The sequence below is a fragment of the Carcharhinus amblyrhynchos genome, chromosome 30 (genome assembly GCF_965287045.1).
Source record: "Carcharhinus amblyrhynchos chromosome 30, sCarAmb.v2.hapA, whole genome shotgun sequence".
In the NCBI taxonomy this organism is placed as follows: Eukaryota; Metazoa; Chordata; class Chondrichthyes; order Carcharhiniformes; family Carcharhinidae; genus Carcharhinus; species Carcharhinus amblyrhynchos.
Genome location: NC_137353.1, coordinates 7,310,736 through 7,327,064, shown reverse-complemented (window position 1 = coordinate 7,327,064; position 16,329 = coordinate 7,310,736). Strand labels below are relative to the sequence as shown.

General features: G+C 47.0%; 1 protein-coding gene across 1 annotated transcript in view; it reads left to right on the top strand.

Annotated features, from left to right (window-relative positions):
• Positions 1-16,329, top strand: part of h6pd (hexose-6-phosphate dehydrogenase (glucose 1-dehydrogenase)) — a 48,917-nt gene that overhangs the window by 28,635 nt on the left and 3,953 nt on the right. The window contains exon 3 of the mRNA XM_080215276.1: positions 1,778-2,047. Coding sequence (XP_080071402.1) covers positions 1,778-2,047 — 270 coding nt within the window. The remainder of the gene's footprint in view (positions 1-1,777; positions 2,048-16,329) is intronic.

Sequence of the window (16,329 nt, the reverse complement as noted above, 5' to 3'; positions counted from 1 at the left end):
GGGTTTTTGATAAGCGATTAAGGGTTATGGGGAGAGGGCGGGAATGTGGAACTGAGCCACGTCAGATCAGCCATGATCTTATTGAATGGCGGGGCAGGCTCGAAGGGCTAGATGGCCTACTCCTGCTCCTATTTCTTATGTTCTTATAATGTCACATAGTGACCGACAGAATCTGTGTTTCAATGACTTATCTGGAGGGGCGCACCTTTGGCAGTGCAGCATACCCTCAGTACTGCGTCGAAATGTCAGTGACAGAGTATCCATTCTAATCTCTGCAGCGGGGTTCGAGTATTACAACCATCTGGCTGAAAGGTGTGAGTTGTAGCTCCGAGCACAGTTGACACCCCGATAGCCGGTTGAATTTCAGCTCAGTGCCAGGTCTGACGTTGACACTTCCTGTTGTACAAACGTCCCAACTGCAAGGAAAATGGTTAATTCAATCATTATATCCACCCCCTCCACCCCACCAATAAATTATTTGGTGGTCTATTCCAATAAGTGAACACTTCCTCCATGTCCTTCAAAGGTTAATGGCTTTGACCTTAACTCAATAAATATTCTCACATAAGTATCCTGTTACTAAATGAATCATTTCATAAGTACTCCTGTATCACTAAACACCAATAAATTGCTTGAATCATACCTTCAGAATCTTAATCAAATGCAATTTATTATCATGAATTATTCTCTCTGATCCGCCTCAGAAAATTAGTACTATAAATATTCTGCTAATAAATTACTAAATTGCAATAATCTCTCTGGCATCCAGGAGATGAGGATAAACTGGGACAATTTTAAATTCTCATCAAGAAAATAAATCTCTAAAGGAATCTTTGGATTGGAGGTTGAAAACCTGGAACTGTAAACTGGATTTCCAGTGCCAATACAATTCTGTTTCCTTTTTTAAACCAAGCTCTTTGTCCCGAACCGTGTGGTACAGTTAGAATATAGCTGGAATGTTGGCGTCAAACAAAGATTTAAGCCCAAAGGTGTATGGGTTAGGTGGATTGGCCGTGCTAAATTGCCCCTTAGTGTCAGGGGTAGGGTAAATGCATGGGGTTATGGGGATGGGACCTGGGTGGGATTGTGGTTGGTGTAGATTTGATGGACCAAATGGCCTCCTTCTGCACTGTAGGGATTCTATGATTATTTTTACGGCATCTGCACAGCCTCAGGTTTCCAGCCGCTGAAATACTTCTTTACACGTAGTCACCAGTGTAATGTAAAAATTAAGGCACCAATTTGCACACAGCAAACCCAACACACACATAATGACCATAAAGTCCATATTTTGTAGTCTGTACCCATTGGAGTTTAAATGAATGAGAGATAATACCTCCATGGAGGCGGAAGTCCCATCACCAAGTTACTTTATTTACACCATACATCTGTACACAGCCAGCTCTTCAGTCACTCCCTGCTGAATGCAGGCTGAGAGTCTGACAGACCTGCTTTAAATAGGGAGCAAGAGGCTCCCTGATTTAACCATCAGTTGGGACTCATCAGGCAGTTCATACTCCAACAAGCCAACCTCATTGGCCTGGCTGAAGTCATCACCGGGGTGATCCTATTATATTATTAACTATGACCCCCTAGTTCTGGACTCAATGTTGACGTGAGATGTTGAGTAGATTTTTCATCACCGCCCAACAACAGATTCTAAAGCAGCGAACCGCGAATGCCCCGAGTCCTCTGGCTGTTAAAATGTATCTTAATTGTAAATTGGCAGCCGCCTAATTCTGGATCATTAATGTCTCGCCTTGCTGCCTTCCTCCAGGTCGCACAAGCTTTTACGAGCAGTACGGCGTCATTTGTGACGTTATTCAGAACCACCTGACCGAAATTCTGACTTTTGTCACCATGGAGACCCCGGTGAACATCAGCGACTCGGAAGAGATTCACCGGAACAAAATGAAGGTGTACGCCAGCTTGGAAAAGCTGGATGGGAGGAGCGCGGTCATTGGCCAGTACCAAGCGTACAACGCTGAGGTCAGGCAAGAGCTCAAGAAGCCAGCTGACTACACAAGCAACGTCCCGACCTTTGCTGGTAAGTGTATTACTTACTCACCCTTGAACCTACCCCCACCTCACTGATTAACACAGCACACAACTGGGATGCAGCAACTCTCTTGCTGCTGTGAGGCATCAGAACAGAAACTCCAAGGTTGGTTATGAAGTTAGCCTAAACCCCAACCTCCATTCAATTTTGGCATTAGGGTGAGCGTAAGGTGTTTCTCTCAGTTGCAATTCTAAAGTTTATTTATTAGTGTCGTAAGTAGACTTACATCAACACTGCACTGTGAAAATGCCCTAGTCCGTCACACTCCAGCACCTGTTCTGGGACGTTGAGGGAGAATTTAGCATGGCCAGTGCACCTAACCATGTTAACCCACTAGGAAGCATTTATTAAAACAAACTTCATTTAACAACGCAGTTAGAATATAACAAAATGAATTAGCGTAACTTTTACCAATTAAAATACTTAAACGTGACAAAGTATAATTCTTAACTGCTAATTATCTATTGCATGTATCTCCAATTAAACATTATCCCCACAGACATATATCCTTCTTCAGAATCAGTTAACACCAAAAACAGATCTGTTCACATGGATGCTAGATTTCCAGTCTTTTAACCCCTCTAGACAGATACAGAAAGACGTCTACCTTCTGACTCCTGTATAGCAGTCTCCAGAGAGAGATTTAACTTCAAGCAGCAGACCTTCACAGAAAGAGATCTAGTTTCTGGCAGATCCCAGTTTCCAGATTCAGAGAGAGAAAGAGCTACCTCTCTTTAAAGATCCCTAACAGTAACTCAATTGGGTTTCTCTGTGACCTCATCAAACCCAACTCTGAAAAACTCCAGGGAAAAAGACTAAATAGTCCAGATTAAAACAAATATTCAAATAATTGTGAGCAATTATGCTGCTGCAGTATCAATGGGGGCCACCAGATGCAGACAAGACGTCACTGATAATACAACAAACTGCCAAAATATATCCTGCACAAGATACATGACCCAAATACATTTCTTAAAGGCACAGTATCGTCACACTGTTTGCCTGGATATGCTGCTGAACTTGGGGAGATAGAGTTGTTCGCATTCCAGCATTATTACGCCCAGTTTGCTGCAATACTGATGATGGTGGCTTTCTGCATCCAGCTGCCCTTGTTGTCAGACCCAATCCTCAGAGCCAGGACTGTGGGTTAGAAGCAGATCAACGTTAACAGCAGCGCCAACTTGCATTTATGTTGTGCCTTAATCCAGCAAAACCGTCACCAGGCTGTTCACAAAGAGCTTCATCTGATAAAGGTAACAGTAATGAAGAAGATATTAGAGCAGGTGATCTGAAGCTCAGTGAAGAGCCAGAACGTTTGATTTGAAAGAGCTATTCAATTATCCCATGTCCTTCCTAATTGAGGCATACAAGATGATCAGAGGGTTAGTTAGGGTAGACAGTGAGAGCCTTTTTCCTTGGATGGTGATGGCTAACACGAGGGGACATAGCTTTAAATTGAGGGGTGGCAATTATAGGACGGATGTCAGAGGTAGGCTCTTTACTCAGAGGGTAGTAAGGGCGTGGAATGCCCTGCCTGCAGCAGTTGTGGACTCGCCAACTTTAAGGGCGTTCAAATGGTCAGTGGATAGACATATGGATAACATTGGAATAGTTTAGGTTAGAGGGTCATTAGATTGGTTCCACTGGTCGGCGCAACATTGAGGGCTGAAGGGCCTGTACTGCGCTGTAATGTTCTATGTTCCTCATTTCCCACAGCTCTGAAATTTTCCCAGTTCAAGCATCTAACCACTTCCCTTTTGAAAGTTCCTGTTGAATCTGTGTATCTTCCTGGCCATGCATTCCAGATATGATGTGGAGACGCCGGCGTTGGACTGGGGTAAACATGGTAAGAAGTCTGACACCAGGTTTAAGTCCGACCGATTTATTTGATAGTAAACTCATAAGCTTTCGAGGTTCCCCTCTTCGCCAGGTGAATGGAGAGTCATGACGGAGAGGGGAACCTCGAAAGCTTGTGAGTTTACTATCAAATAAATCGGTTGGACTTAAACCTGGTGTTGTCAGACTTCTTACTGCATTCCAGATATAACAACTTGCTGCATTCAAAAATAATTCCCCTCTACTCTCCTCAATTCTCTGGCCAATTCTGCCCAATCTGTGGACACTGGATGCTGACTGCCCCAATGTTAGCCAGGGTGACTCTGAGTTGAGTCAACACAAAATGAAACACAAGGCTGAAGACAGTTGTCAAACTGCAGAGATCGCTCTTCCAAATCTATCGTAACGCAATCGGAAGGAAAGCCTAGGATATATTAAGACGTGTCTAACAGGAGGGTACGTAATAATGAAGCTCCAGCCCCTACCCCTGAGATGTGCTTCAAGGAGAGATCTAAAGGAGCAGAGAGAGAGGAGGTTTTGGGAGTGCATTCCACAGCCTGGGATCAAGGCAGCGCGGTCGTCAATGGGGGAGATGATGGCCTAGTGGCACTAATACTAGACTATTAATCCAGAAACTCAGCTAATGCTCTAGGGACCCGGGTTCAAATCCTCATAGCTAATGGTGGAATTTGAATTCAATAAAAAAAAATCTGGAATTAAGAATCTACTGATGACCAGGAAACCATTGTCAATTGTCGGAAAAACCCATCTGGTTTACTAATGTTCTTTAGGGAGGGAAATCTGCCATCCTTACCTGGTCTGGCCTACATGTGACTCCAGCAATGTGGTTGACTCTCAACTGCCCTCCAAGAGCAACTAGGGATGGGCAATAAATGCTGGACTAGCCAGCGACGCCCATGTCCCATAAATCAGTCCCAAAGAGCAAACTTTTGCAAAGTAACAAATATTTTAAATGATAAAATCATTGAATTCCTACAGTATAGGCTACAGTGCAGTAGGAGGCCATTCTGCCTATCAAATCTACACTGACTCTCCAACAGATTATCACAACCAGGCCCATCCCCCTGTCCTATCCCCGTAACCCCAGATATTTACACTGATAATCCCCCTAACATACACATCTTTGGACGTTAAGGGTCAATTTAGCAAGGTAAATCCACCTAAATTGCACATCTTTGGGCTGTGGGAGGAAACCCACGCAGACATAGTCAGTCACTGAAGGCTGGAATCGAACCTGGGTCCCTGGCGCTGGGAGGCAGCAGTGTTAATCACTGTGCCGCCATGCCTGCCCGTAATGCTCCCATCAGAAAAAACAAACTCTTGCCTGGAAGGTTTGGCGTACATACGTTGTCACATTGCCAGAAGATGAAGTGCAAGAGCTGAAATGGGGTTTGGGTGTTGCCAGTGTACAAAGAAAATTACAGCACAGAAACAGGCCCTTCGGCCCTCCAAGCCTGCACCGACTTAACTAAGATCCCCTACTGTTCCAGGGACCGTATCCCTCTATTCCCATCCTATTCATGTACTTGTCAAGACGCCCTTCAAAGTCACTAATGTATCCGCTTCCACTATCTCCCCTGGCAACGAATTTCAGGCATCCACTGTCCTCTGCGTAAACAAAAATCTGCCTCGTACATCTCCCTTAAACCTTGCCCCTCGCACCTGAAGTCTATGTCCCTGAGTAATTGACTCTTTCACCCTGGGAAAAAGCTTCTGACTATCCACTCTGTCCATGCCCCTCATAATCTTGTAGACTTCTATCAGGTCTCCCCTCAACCTCCATCGTTCCAGTGAGAACAAACCAAGTTTCTCCAACCTCTCCTCATAGCTAATGCCCTCCATGCCAGCCAACACCCTTGGCAAACTCTTTGTCAACTCAGGAGTGACTCAGCCTCAAGAGCCCTGGACGGAGCAGTTTACTTTCTACTGAGCTCTGGGCGTTATGCAGTGGTTAATGCACTCGCTTTAAATTTCTACTGCAGAATTTGGTGGAAAGTAGCACACAGAGACAGTGAATCTCCACCGCGACCTCCTTACAGCAGCTTGTCCGAGAGAGAGTGATGGAATGCCTTTCCGAGTGATCCCTCAGGGCGACGCTGATACCCCATCACTCACAACCCAAGGTATCAGCTCATTTCCTGTGCCAGAGCTGCTGCAGTTGGTCAAAGTGGTATGCGAGGCAGAACCAGGGGCAGCTGGAGCTGGCAAAGTCATCCCTTCACAAGTCATCCCTTCACTTAGAATGGACCCAGCTAAAAGAGGAACATGTTTCTTCCCAGCCACCACCCTTCCACACGAGCATTAGTGAAGCCAGATTGCCATAGAGTCCCTACAGTGCAGGAGGAGGCCATCGAGTCTGCACCGACCACAATCCCACCCAGGCTCTATCCTCATAACCCCACACCTTTGTTCCATTAATGCCCTGACACCAAGGGGCAATTTAGCACCGCCAATCCACCTAACCCACACATCTTTGGAGGTGGGAGGAAACCAGAGCGCCCAGAGGAAACCCACACAGACACGGGGAGAATGTGCACACTCCACACAGACAGTGACCCGAGGCCGGAATTGAGCCAGCGTCCCTGGCGCTGTGAGGCAGCAGTGCTAACCACTGTGCCACTCGAGTTACTTCTGCACAAGCTCACCAGTTACTGCATGAGTCAAATAAATCCTTGGGAACTGGGATACACTGCTAGCCGCGTTGTGCTGACATGTGGATGAACAGTTATTGGACCTCTGTGTAGGTTAACATTCATGTGGGATGGATTATTTGATCAACAGCAGAGTCTCACTGTTGGCGCCCAATCAGAATTGTACAAAGTTTTAAAGTTTGTTTATTTGTGTCACAGATAGGCTTACTTTAACACTGCAATGAAGTTACTGTGAAAACCCCCCAGTCGCCACACTCGGGCACACTGAGGGAGAATTTAGCGCGGCTAATGCATCTAACCAACACGCCTTTCGGAATGTAGGAGGAAACCAGAGCACCCGGAGGAAACCCACGCAGACACAGGGAGAAACTCCTCACAGACAGTGACCCAAGCTGGGAAGCAAATCCGGGTCCCTGACGCTGTGAGGCAGCAGGGCTAAGCATTACGACTCTATGACTATTAATGTGAAAGTGTATGCGATTGTCAAGGGAACACTTTGGGCCTACATCGCAAGGATGTGACGTGCTGTTTCATCGAGCTGTATAAATGGCAGCTTCACTGGGCACAGGGCAACCTGCTGAGGATAGAAACCTTGTAGGTAGACCTCTTGGCGTGGCAGGTCAAAGAACAAAGAACAACACAGCACGGGAAACAGGCCCTTCGGCCCAACGAGCCCGCGCCACCGTCCCATTGTCTCAGTGACCTATTCATGATTTTAGTCTACGCCTAATGTGCGAGGATCAGGGAGGTCCAATATAGGGACAATTTGTTACCCAATCAATCAGCCTAAAAGCGCATCTTTGGGATGTGGGAGGAAACCGGAGCACCCGGAGGAAACCCACGCAACCACGGGGAGAACGCGCAAACTCCCACAGACACAGGCCCAAATCCATGTGTCCGCACAGCAACTTGCTTGCTTATTGGTGCCCGTTTTGCTGGTTGGCCTAAGGTGATGGCTGTCTCTCCAACACTGAGCTCTTCACCATGAGACCAGCTGTCTGTCACCATTAATCCCGAACTTGCTGACTGCTCCCAGCAGTGTGCTGCTTAGTTTGATGGTAGGCAGAGGAGACACAGTGCTGTAACCCATCACTACACATAGACTCATCATCATTTACCATCTCTTCTGGAAATTACTTCCAGGTTTGCTGGGATGATTGTTAATTACCCCACCAGCTTACAAAGCAGTTACTGGTTGGGCACTTATTATGTACATGGTTTTGGCTGGGATGGAGTGGGGGATCTGTGGAAGGTGACGTCAGTGTTACTGATCGAGTGGCAAATTCTTCAAGCACAAGGACGTGCATCAATCTTCAGCGGGATTTGTGCTGTGTCTACCAGAATTTAGGTCAGTTGATTTGTGTAAGTAAAAGTCTTATAGGTCGCACATGTGCGAATGTAGAATTACAGAATCCCTACAGTGTTGGGGGGGGCCATTCAGCCCATCGAGTCTGCACCGACAACAATCCCATCCAGGCTCTATGCCTGCAATATTTACCCTGCTAATCCCTCTAACCTACGCATCTCAGGACACTAAGGGGCAATTTAGCATGGCCAATCCACCTAACCTACACATCTTTGGACTGTAAGAAGTCTCACAACACCAGGCTAAAATCCACCAGGTTTATCTGGTAGCAGGAACTTTTGGAGCGCTGCCCCTTCATGAGTGGCTCACCTGATGGTGCTCCAAAAGCTTGTCCCGCCAGGTAAACCTGTTGGGGACTTTAATCTGGTGTTGTGTGAGGCTTCTTACTGTGCCCACCCCAATCCAGCATCTCCACGTCATCTTTGGGCTGTGGGAGGCTGCCTTCAAAGAAACCAATCGGATCCCAGCGGTTCAAGATGGCGGCTCACCTCGGGAGAGTTCAAGAATGGGCAGCAAGTGCTGCTTTGCCAGCGATGCCCATATCCCATGGAAGAATAAAAGAAATGGAATGCTGAAACAGCTGACTCTGAGATGTGTTTGGTAACCAGGGGCTGGGTTTAATGCTCTCCCGCTGGTGGGTTTGATGCCAGGGTGGGTGGCTTGTGAAATCCAGCAAGTATCTGCCCACCACCTACTTGCTTTCCCCCTTGTGACCCATCGCAACTAGGCCACCAGTGGGGGTGGTATCAGACAGGCCAACCACCAGTGGGCTTCATCGTGCCGCCATTGGGATTTAACCGGCAGTTAAAGAGAGAGGCCCACAGCGAGTGAGCAGCCCTGCCTTGCCAGCTTGGCACGGAGCTGGGATTCCCTAAACAATTCTTATATTGGCCGCAAGCCTCTGTCGCAAAGTGTCGCAGAGCTGCTGGCCTCTGATTGGCCGGCCTATCTCTGAGGCGAGACTTCCTGGTCCATAAAGATGGAAATCCCGCTTCCAGCTTGTTGATGGTCAGTTGACGGCAGATTACCCTTTAGCAGAATTCTGTGCCTTGTATAATTAAACCCAATGTTGGGCCACAGTAGAGAGCTCCAAAAGGCACATTGACAATCCAGCACACTCAACACCACACCATGAAATCATTGGGAAGAATTCACTCAATTCAGTTTCTTTTCCTTTGACCTACACTTCCCGCCCGAGACCAGAGTCTGTTCAGTCCTGGGTTTCCTCCTGATCTGCAAACCTAAAGATTGAGGCTGGGTGGGTAAAGGCTCTTAAGGGTCTTAATTGGCGCAAGGGTGATGGGGGGGTGGTGGTGGTGGTAAAAGCAGCACGGTGGCACAGTGATTAGCACTGCTGCCTCACAGTGCCAGGGACCCGGGTTCAATTCCACCTCATTTCACTGTTTGTGTGGAGGCTGCACATTCTCCCCATGTCTGCGTGGGTTTCCTCCGGCTGCTCCAGTTCTAAACACAGTCCAATGATGTGCGGGTTAGATGGATTGGCCCTGCTAAATTGTCCCTTAGCTTCAGGGGGTCTAGCGAGGGTTACGGGGATAGGGCCTGGATGGGATGTGGTCAGTGCAGGATTGATGGGCCAAATGGCCTCCTCCTGCCCTGTAGGGACTCTATGATTCTATAAAACTAGTGTTAGTAATGGTGACCATGACAACTATCAATTAATGTAAAACTCACCCTGTTCATTAATGCCCTTTAGAGCAGGAAATCTGCCAATTTTTACCTGATCCGGTCTACACGTGACTCCTGACTCATGTCACCGTGACAGACTCTTCGCTGCCCGTGAGGTGGGTTTAAAGGATCGAGGGACGGGCAGCAAATGCTGGCCTTGCCAGCGCTGCCACATCACATGAAAGAATAAAGAAAATCACAGGCCAGTCAGGCTGAATGTCCAGTTTGCGTGCGCTAATCCAATGTAATAATGTATAATTCACGCAATGCATTAAGCTCCTTTGTATTGTGCCAGTCACCACAATCTTCCCTTCGAACATCTGTCATAAAATCAGAGCGAGTGCGCATCAGACTCTGCACGCCTGTCGATTAAAAGGAACCCGTGTCATGGGAAATGTGCATAAAAGCACTCTGCTGCCTCAACAACTGTGTGACGTGCTGCCTTGGTTAAAAATCCCCTGGCATTAACCCATTGTTATAGAATTATAGAATCTCTACAGTGCAAGAAGAGGCCATTCGGCCCATCGAGTCTATACCGACAACAATCCAACCCAGGCCTTATCCTCGTAACCCCATGCATTCACACTAGCTGGTGCCCCTAACTCTAAGTGACAATTTAGCATGGCCAATCCACCTAACCCGCACATCTTTGGAGTGTGGGAGGAAACCGGAGCAGCCGGAGGGAACCATACGTCTGTAGGTGTGCAGGCTCCACACAGAGTCCAAGCCGGGAATCGAACCCAGAATCATCCAAGTACCTTTTAAAGGTTGCGAGAGTTTCTGCCTCAGTGACCCTCCCAGGCAGTGCACTCTAAGCTCCTCTGGGTGAAAAATAATCTCCTGAAATCCCATCTAAATCTCCAGCCCCTCTCCTTAAAAAAAATTCCCTCTCGTTATTGACCATTCAACTAAGGGGAACAGCTGCTTCCAATCCATACCCCTCGTAATCTTCCACACATCAATCAGGGCGCCCCGACCCTCAGCCAAGCCTATCCTGTCTCTTTTCATAGCTCAAACGCTCCATCCCAGGCAGCGTCCTGGTGAATCTCCTCCGCACCCCCTCCAGTGCAATCACATCCCTCCTATAGTGAGGTGACCAGGAACTGCACTCAGTACTCTAGCTGTGGCTTAACCATCATTCTATACTGCTCCAACATAACCTCCCATCTCTTATAATCTAAAGGCAAGTCTAAAATGCCTCTTAAATACCATATTAACTGGTCCTGCGCCTACAGGGATCTGTAGACAAGCACCGACAGATCCCTCTGTTTCTCTGAGCTTCCCAGTATCCTTCCATTCACTGAGTGCTCCCTTGTCTTGTTAGTCCTTCCAAAGTGCATCACCTTGCATTTTTCAGGGTTAAATTTCATTTGTTGCCCATCTGACCAACCCGTCTGTTATCTTCCTGCGACCTAAGACCTTTTTCCGTGGGCAGCACAGTGGCACATTGGTTGGCACTGCAGTGCCAGAGATCTGGGTTCCATTCCCAGCTTGGGTCACTGTATGTGTGGAGTTTGCACGTTCTCCCTGTCTCTGTGTGGGTTTCCTCCGGGTGCTCCAGTTTCCTCCCACAGTCCGAATGATGTGCTGGTTAGGGTGCATTGTCCATGTTAAATTCTGCCTCAGTGTACCCGAACAGGCGCTGGACCGTGGTGACTAGGGGATTTTCACAGTAACTTTGTTGCAGTGTTAATGTAAGCCTACTTGTGACACTAACAAATAAACTTTAAAAACTCCTTACGTTAACTACCCTGCCAATCTTCATGTCACCTGTAAACTTATTTATCATGATTTGTTTTTAATTCATTCGTGGGACGCGTGCATTGCTGGCTGGCCAGCATTTATTGTCCATCCCTAGTTGCCCCTGGAGGGCAGTTGAGAGTCAACCACATTGCTGTAGTTCTGGAGTCACATGTAGGCCAGACCGGGTAAGGACGGCAGATTTCCTTCCCTAAAGGATATCAGTGAACCAGATGGGTTTTTCCAACAATCGACAATTGTTTCACGGTCGTCAGTAGAATCTTAATTCCAGATTTGTTTATTTGAATTCGAATTCCATCACCTGCCGTGGCAGGATTCGAACGCAGGTCCCCAGAACATTAGCTGAGTTTCTGGATTAATAGCCTAGCGATAATACCACTAGCCCATTGCCTCCCTGTGTTTTCCGTCAGTTCACAGAAAAGCCATTGGCATTTAAATTAAAAAATCTTGTTCAAGTATTTCCATACAGTTAGCAAATCCACAACAGGAGAGGACTTTTGATTTGATTTATTATTGTCTCATATTAACATAGAGTGAAAAGTATCGTTTCTTGTGCGCCACACAGACAAAGCATACCGTTCATAGAGAAGGAAAAGAGAGAGCGCAGAATGTAGTGTTACAGTCATAGCTAGGGTGTAGAGAAAGATCAGCTTAGTGTGAGGTAGGTCCATTCAAAACTCTGACAGCAGCAGGGAAGAAGCTGCTCTTGAGTCGGTTGGTACGTGACCTCAGACTTTTGTATCTTTTTACCGATGGAAGAAGGTGGAAGAGAGAATGTCTGGGGTGAGCGGGGCCCTTGATTATGCTGGCTGCTTTGCCGAGGCAGCAGGAAGTGTAGACAGAGTCAATGGATGGGAGGCAACCTATTGTAAGTCCTTGTGCTCTTGGGAAGAGCAGGAACCATTCCAAGCTGTGATACAACCAGAAAGGATGCTTTCTATGGTGCATCTGTAAAAGTTGGTGAGCATCATAGCGGACATGCCAAATTTCCTTAGTCTTAGGCTGGCGGGGGTGGGATTAATGAGCAAACTGATTATAAACATAAATGCTACAGTGTTGAATGCTACATGGAGAATGCAGGGAGGAGGCCAACTCAGCGAGAAAGCAAATGATCCTCGACTGAGACCAACTGGATCACTGGCAGCACAGAACCGAGGCAGGTAGTGCGCCAATGGTCAGAGAGAGAGATACCTGGAGGACTGCAGCTTAAAGGGTTAAGTGAATACCTCACTGAAGAGTATTAAATGTCATAGACAGGGTGAAACAATAATAGTCTTTAACATTAAACTAATCTGGTTGAGCTGGAAGACATGAATTTCAATGAGCAAAACGATGAGAAGAAATGTAATTACTCAAGGCTTGTAAATGCCAGGCAGAATAATCGATTAAATTACATTAGGCTGTTCAAAGTGCAGTTGGATGCTCATCTGGTAGATCGAGAGGGTGGAAGTGGTGAGGTTTAATGGATCAAATATCCCTTTCCTGTCATGATCTTTCCTTACGTTGACACTGAGCCCAGAGTTAAGTGAACATTTATTGGGCGGTACAGTGGTTAGCGCTGCTGCCTCACTATGCCAGGGACCCGGGTTCAATTCCAGCCTCAGGTCACTGTGCAGAGTTTGCACATCTCCCCCGCCCCTATCTGCGCGGGTTTCCCCCAGGTGCTCCAGTTTCCTCCCACCGTCCAAAAATGCGCAAATCAGCTGGATTGGCCATAATAAATTGTCCCTTAGTGCCCCAAGATTTGTGTAAGTTAGGGGGTAAATGCATCATTGGGTTACTGGAATAGTGTCTGGGTAAGATGCTCGGAGAGTCAGTGCTGACTCAATGAGCTAAATTGCACATTCTCCCCCCTGTCTGCGTGGGTTTCCTCCGGGGGCTCCGGTTTCCTCTCACACTCCAAAAGTGTGTGAGTTAGGTTGATTGGCCATGCCAAATTCTCCCTAGTGTCAGGAGGATTAGCAATATTAGTAAATATGTGGGGATAGGGTCTGGATGGGATTGTGGTCAATGCAGACTCGATGGGCCGAATGGCCTCCTTCCACACTGTAGGAATTCTATAAAATATGGAGCTGGTTTGTCCAACAGGCAACCTGCAGGCTGGAATGTAGCAAATGGCAAGGAAGTTTTTAGCCTTATCTGCACTAGAGCATAAGAAATCTGAGGAGGGATAGACCATTCGGCCCATCGATCCTGCTCCACCATTCAATACACTGATGGCTGATCCTGGTCTTTAACTCCACTTTCCTGCTCATTCTTCATATCCTTTGCTTCCCCAAGGTTCCAACGTACCCGCCCATCCCAGCCTTAAATGTTGTCAACAATGAGAGCCATAACCCTCTGGGGTAGAGAATTCCAGAGATTCAAAATCCTTTCATATGATATTGAAAGGATTTTGAATCTCTGGAATTCTCATCATGATAGAATCTCTACAGCGCAGAACGAGACCATTCGGCCCATTGTGTCTGCACCGACCACAAACCCCATTCCTGTAACCCCACATATTTACCTCGCTTGTTCCCCCCCCACGACACTAAGGGCAATTTAGCATTGCTAATCAACCTAACCTGCACATCCTGGGAGGAAACCGGAGGAAACCCACGCAGACACGGGGCTAACATGCAAACTCAACACAGACAGTGACCCGAGGCCGGAATTGAACCCTGGACCCTGGTGCTGTGAGGTAGCAGTGCTAACCATTGTGCTGCCCATTTCTCCTCTTCTCAATCTTAAATGTGTGGCTTCTAATCCTGAGGCTGGCCCTGCCAATTCTGCTCCCCAAAACTCTCCCTAACACTCCTGAGTGCCAGATGTGTCCCTTTCATTACCTGCTCCACCAGGCTTTGGCACTACCCCTCAGTCTAGTGATTTTGGGGTGGCCCGCTCTCAGCCTCAGCCCCTCTACTCGTACTATTGCCACTCGAGTTAAAATTGAGACTCTTTATATCAGGAGAATGAATTGGAAGAAACACTTAGGAACTTGCCAGCCTTTTGATTTATATTTAGCAAGTGAAAATCTCTTGGAGGAGAGAAACAGCCTCACCGTTTGCTGAGGTTAAGGTGGGGGAACTCACCTTGGTAACGTGCAGCATTGTTTGTGTCTCTGCGCCAATGTACTGGTGATTAGTACAGAGGCTGCCGTGCTGGTGGTTGGCTGCACAGGGGTCCTCTCCTGTCCTGAACCTGTTTAGCAAGGCCCACTCTTGCCGTGGGAGTTCGAAGCCTGTCCTCCGACACATGGGTATTTGTCACAACAAGCTTGACTTTCCTCGGTTCCCATTCCCTCATCCAAGGGGTGTCTGCTGGTAGATGTTGCTCTGGAAGGCAGCTCCACAATACTTCCAGTTATGGATAGAGAGAATGAAAATCACCCAAAGCACAGCCATAAGTGTAAACTTCAACACCACAGTGCGGCATAGGCACAAAGTTCAGGGTAGATCTCGAGGAACATGTCATCAAGTGAAGAGTGATGTTAATTAGTAATAGTATGTGATTAATTAATATTAGTATATAAATTAGTATGTGAAAACTTTCAAAGGAGATCAGATGCTGTGAGGATGGGGTGTGGAATAACTAGGATAAATGGAGATGGGGAAAATGATTTGTTAGCTTTGCTACATTCAACCCGAGGGTCAGTTCATTAAGTTTATTTATTAGCGTCACAAACAGGCTTACATTAACACTGCAGTGAAGATACTGTGATAATCCCCTAGTCGCCACACTCCAGTTCCTGTTCAGGTACACTGAGGGAGAATTTAGCACAGCCAGTGCACCTAACCGGCACATCTTTTGGACTGTAGGGAGGAAACCGGAGTGCCCAGAGGAAATCCACGTAGAAACAGGGAGAAAGTGCAAACTCCATAGAGTGACCCAAACCAGGAATTGAACCCAGGTCTCTAGCACTGTAAGGCAGCAGTGCTAACCACTGTGGAACCATGTTGCCCTAAATCAACATCACAAAGACAGATTGTCCCATCAGCATCACATTGTCGTTTATGGGAGCTTGCTGTTTATCTCAGATGGCCAGTGTATGGTGTTGTTACCTACAGGATTACATGTTCAGTCACTCACTTGGGCTTGCTACTGTGTGGTAATCTACATTCCTGCCTTGTGTTTTAGCTGACTCATTTTTTCCTTCATGCTCCATCACTGGGTACATTCAAGGCTGGAATGGATGGATTTTTGCCCTGAAGGGGAATGGGTGGGAATGTGGAGTTGAGATAGAAAATCAACTGTGATGGAGCAGGTCTGGAGGGGCTGAATGGTCTCCTCCTGCTCCTATTTAACCATATTTCTTTATGTGCGTCAATGTGTTGTCCATATTGCATCAAGGGCTATCCTATAAAACAGCAACCTACGTCCCTGGGGCCACATGTGACCTATCTGGACCCTGAGTGCAGTCCCACCGGATATTTTGTTGAATGCTGCCCGTGCACAGGGTTACCACGTTCCGCTGATTTCCACCCGCGTTGTTTTTTCCCTGTTGATGTGAGTGAAGTGATTCGTAAATAACGCGAGGGCGAGTGAAGTGAGGTGCGTGCCGACTACGCACAACACTGACCGTGAGAGCTGCCACTCCCTCTGTGTCCAAAGTGTCAATCTTTCTTTGGTTTTTACCATTTGTAATTGATGAGAGTTGTATGAATATTTAAATGATTCAGCAATTTCTATAACTCGTTACGAAATATTCAGTGCGTATTAAATGTATTTAATCTTACCCATGGAGTCACGGGCAGTGACCAAGCCCCATTTCAATCTTGCGACCCAATGAGATGAAGGAAGGCCACTCACTAGTCTAGGTTACCCATCATTGAATGAAAAGTAAAGTGGCCATAGTTCCAGATGACCATCGGTTGGCTGGTGGTGATTATGCCTGAGGGTCACCCCAGGGGCAAGGTTTTAGAAGGCTGGACCTTCATGAATAACCTCAGCCGGTCTGGGAATTGAAC